Source organism: Apium graveolens, chromosome 2, assembly GCF_009905375.1.
Source record: "Apium graveolens cultivar Ventura chromosome 2, ASM990537v1, whole genome shotgun sequence".
Classification (NCBI taxonomy): domain Eukaryota; kingdom Viridiplantae; phylum Streptophyta; class Magnoliopsida; order Apiales; family Apiaceae; genus Apium; species Apium graveolens.
This window is the reverse complement of record NC_133648.1, coordinates 191036424-191040450: the sequence shown is the minus strand read 5'-3', so window position 1 is coordinate 191040450 and position 4027 is coordinate 191036424. Positions and strand designations below refer to the sequence as shown.

Genomic DNA, 4027 nt, shown 5'->3' with positions numbered 1-4027 from the left:
TACGTTTAGTATTAGAATTACATCCATAAATTCACCTAGGTAAATACACGAACTTTTTTTGATTATTCCTTCTTTTTTTTCATATTGTAAACAGTCACTCAGTTTACCACATTATCTTATTTTCTCTGTAGTTATAATTTTGTATTTGGCAAAATATTCTGTGAGCAAAGTACGAGCTATATTACTAGTCGCTCATTAATGTATGTCGGAAAAATTCTTGCACATTTGCACAACCATAATTGCATTTTAAACTGTAAAAATGTCAATTATCATATATATTAGGAATAATATATGAAACTGAACCATAACAAACCTACAAGAAACAAAATGAACATTTTGAACAGACCTCAAATATAGTAAAGAGGTCAAACATAGACATGGTACACAACTTGCAAGGAAAAAGGAAATGTGAAAAACACTATCCGACTGTCATGACAGATCTCAGAACAAAGGACTATGATGAACTCTATCTGGTTGCAGAGAAGATTCCAACTCAAATCAAGATGTCTATGCCTGCGATTGCAATTCAAGAATATAAATAAGCACGCTGACAGAAACTCAAAATATATTAAAAAAAATCCATATGCAAGTAGAGTGCCCATAACTTAGTAAAATAACCCCAAGACTTTACCTTGTTTGCAATGTTATTTGAGAGCCAGTCCAAACCTTCATATAAACCTTCACCTGAAGTGGCACATGTGCTCTGAATGTACCTGTAACAACATAACTGTGATGTTAGAGAGAGGGAGAGGGAGGGATGAAGTAAGCAGAGCAAGACTTGTGATTTGTTTACCAGTGGCGCTGACGAAGAGAATGAAGGCCAAGCTTATCAGTAATCTCAGCAGCATTCATTGCATTAGGAAGATCTTGTTTGTTTGCAAATACAAGTAGGACAGCATCCCTTAATTCATCCTATACAAGTGTAACACACAAAATTATCAAACTATACCAAGGAAGGATTCAAAACAATAAGTGTTACTGCATATTTATTATTTCAGTGTCTAAAAATGTAATGCCTATTACCTCATTAAGCATTCTGTGCAGCTCATCCCTAGCTTCAACTACACGATCTCTATCATTGCTATCAACCACAAATATGAGGCCCTGAGTATTTTGGAAGTAATGTCTCCACAAAGGGCGGATCTGCAAAACAGTAATTCAGATCAAACATTAGATTAAAGACCTATATGTTCTAAATTATGCTGGAATCATCTCATTCTTGCTAGTTGATTCTTGTAAAATTTGTTTAATATGGTATCGATAGCAATTGCTGTTTTTCCAGTTTGTCGGTCCCCAATTATAAGTTCTCATTGACCAAATCCAGCAGATATTTATCTACTACCAGATGTGAGTCCAGTTCACCAGTCTCTAACATTTCAATATAAAAAAACACATGATTGAAGACTTTGCATGAATCAATGACCAGCAGAAAGGGTATTCTCAGACATTCATGATGCTTCAACATCCAATACAAATTAAAAGATCAATCTTCGTACACTCTGATGTATGCCATATTCACATAATTAAGCATAGGCCAATTACAAATACCAAAAAGGACACTTGTACCATGAATGTTCACACTAATTATACTCGACATATTTATAAGCTTAAAAGTAAAAGGAAAACTAATGATGAACAAACTAAGAATATATATAGAGAAAGGCAGCAATATTAAATTTTGATAAACATAATTTAGAATAAATACTTTGTCCTGGCCTCCAACATCCCAGACGGTAAAGCTGATGTTCTTGTATTCCACAGTTTCCACATTAAATCCTAAAGAATAATCAGATACAAGCAGTGAGTCTTAGACGATAACTGTTCCAATAGGGTTTTTAATGTTTTAAGGTAATTTAAAAATACCTTTGAAAAAAAATAAGATAGAGCCAAAATAAATTGTTCACTTTTTGATAGAAAAAAAATAATGGGAGGAGGCATGTTTAAGCTTACCAATAGTAGGGATTGTTGTAACTATCTCTCCCAGCTTAAGCTTGTAAAGAATAGTTGTTTTACCAGCTGCATCGAGACCCACCATCAGTATGCGCATCTCTTTCTTGGCAAAAAGCCGACTGAAGAGTTTGGTAAAGGACAATCCCATCTTTAAAACTCCTGATGTCAATAGGATAGAACGAGGGTAGTTAGATAACTGACTAGAAACCTAAAGAGAGCTGTAGGATCACAACTTATAATAATTAAGAAAAAAAGAAATGAAAGCACTCAAGTCTACCCTACTTTAGTTGAATATACAGATTTATCTAAAGAAAAATAAATTTGTTCCATAAAACAACCTCAACATCAAGAATACAATTCATATTCATCGTAAAATATTAGTTTTGATTCACAATCTAAGTAAGAACGAAAATAACTAGGTGTAAAGCATAACAAGGGAATGTAAACGTAAAAAACATTAATGAAGTTAAGCAGTTAGTTAAACACATGTTCCCAATTGTACTATTACTACACATCAATATAATTACATCTCGTTTCGCCGTTTTTAAATGAAACTAACACATCAATATAATTAGTTAAACACATTTTCGTATATTGTACCACTACGCTCTACATTGTAAATGCAAAACTATCACAACATCGAGTTTAAGTGTCTGAATATTCAAATAATAGGACCTAAATCGATGTAAACTATTTTGTAAACCGATTAAATAGATCATATTTAATTGTGATTCAGCAGCAAACATACTATCATAGCACACACATTAATCAGATCTGAAAAATAAAAAAAAAACAGTTATAAATCTAATAAAAAAAACAGTTATAATAAAAAAGTAATAAAAAACCAAACCGATATGAACTGCGAAAATAAACAGAAATCACATAGTTGATCCACAATACATAGAAAGAAATCAGAAATCAGGGGGGTGTGAATTAAGCAGATCTAGATAAATGTGCATCGGAAAATGAAAAAGAAAAGTCAAATATTGAACCTCAATTAAAAAACAATGTTTGATAGAAGATATAAGGTTTTAAAAGCAGCTGAACAAAAAAGACATGTTGAATCATTCTGATAGGGGGGGGGGGAGAAAGTAAAAAAGTAGTACCTGAAAATGGTGAGATTTGGAAGGAGAGGGAAATAGAGGAGGATGTAGGAGATGGGTACTCTCTGTTTTTCCGGTTTAGGCAGATCGAGGGCTATATATCTATACTATATATCTATATTATATTTTAATAGATAAATATTAAAAAATTGGTAGTCGGTAGTCGGTATTTACTGAAATTATTTATTTTTCCTTACTAATTAATTAAACAAAATACTTAATATTGAAATCAGACTTATACTATTACAATTATTGTTGTTGCTTGCATCAATTCTCTTTGTTTTCGTATTCTCCAAGTTCATTAACAGACGGTTAACAAATAACCAAAAAGGGTAAAACTAAAAGAAAGGAAATTTTGTTAATAAAAAATAGTTATTCTTTTTTAATTATTAAAAATCATATTTGAATTTGAAGTTAATGATAAAAATTAAGATTTTCTTTTATACCTATCAATTTACAATGAAGACAATAATTATATATATAGACCGATTTTTTTTTCAAAACAAATATTTCAAAATCAAATACTACAAATCCTAAAAAATAAAAATATTCGGGCGGCTGTCAATTTCGGGATACGTGCCAGATTTCTGTCGGATCATATTCCAAGGTTGAATTTTAGATCTACATTAACCTGGTGCACAAAATTATTTACCCACGAAACCTTCACACTAACCCGACTCATTTATTAACGGGTCATACGACCTACTAATTCATTTATTCGACGAATATTTTATTTATTAATGATATAACTTTTTTGACTTATACAGTAAATTTAATTAAATATAATACATATAAAATCATTCACGGATTATTAATTTTTTCTGACCAAACCTCGCTTCTTCTTTTTCCAAAAATTGACATGAACGTAGCTATTAAACAAAATATGATAATAACATTTTAATTCTTTATAATCAATTTCTATTTTCAACAAAAACGCACTATCGATTCAATTCAAATTAATAAATTAATATTAA

The 4027-nt window shown here is 30.9% G+C and overlaps 1 protein-coding gene across 1 annotated transcript; it reads right to left on the bottom strand.

Moving 5' to 3' along the window:
• Positions 1 to 252: 252 nt before the first annotated feature.
• On the bottom strand, positions 253 to 3160 carry LOC141708025 (ADP-ribosylation factor). Its single transcript, XM_074511491.1, has 7 exons — positions 3057 to 3160; positions 1951 to 2109; positions 1706 to 1776; positions 1024 to 1143; positions 794 to 912; positions 632 to 713; positions 253 to 513 (listed from the first exon to the last, which is right to left on the bottom strand). Exons 2-7 carry the CDS (start codon positions 2096 to 2098, stop codon positions 508 to 510), a joined length of 546 nt encoding a protein of 181 aa, XP_074367592.1. The 5' UTR covers positions 2099 to 2109; positions 3057 to 3160; the 3' UTR covers positions 253 to 507.
• Between the last annotated feature and the right edge of the window lie 867 nt (positions 3161 to 4027).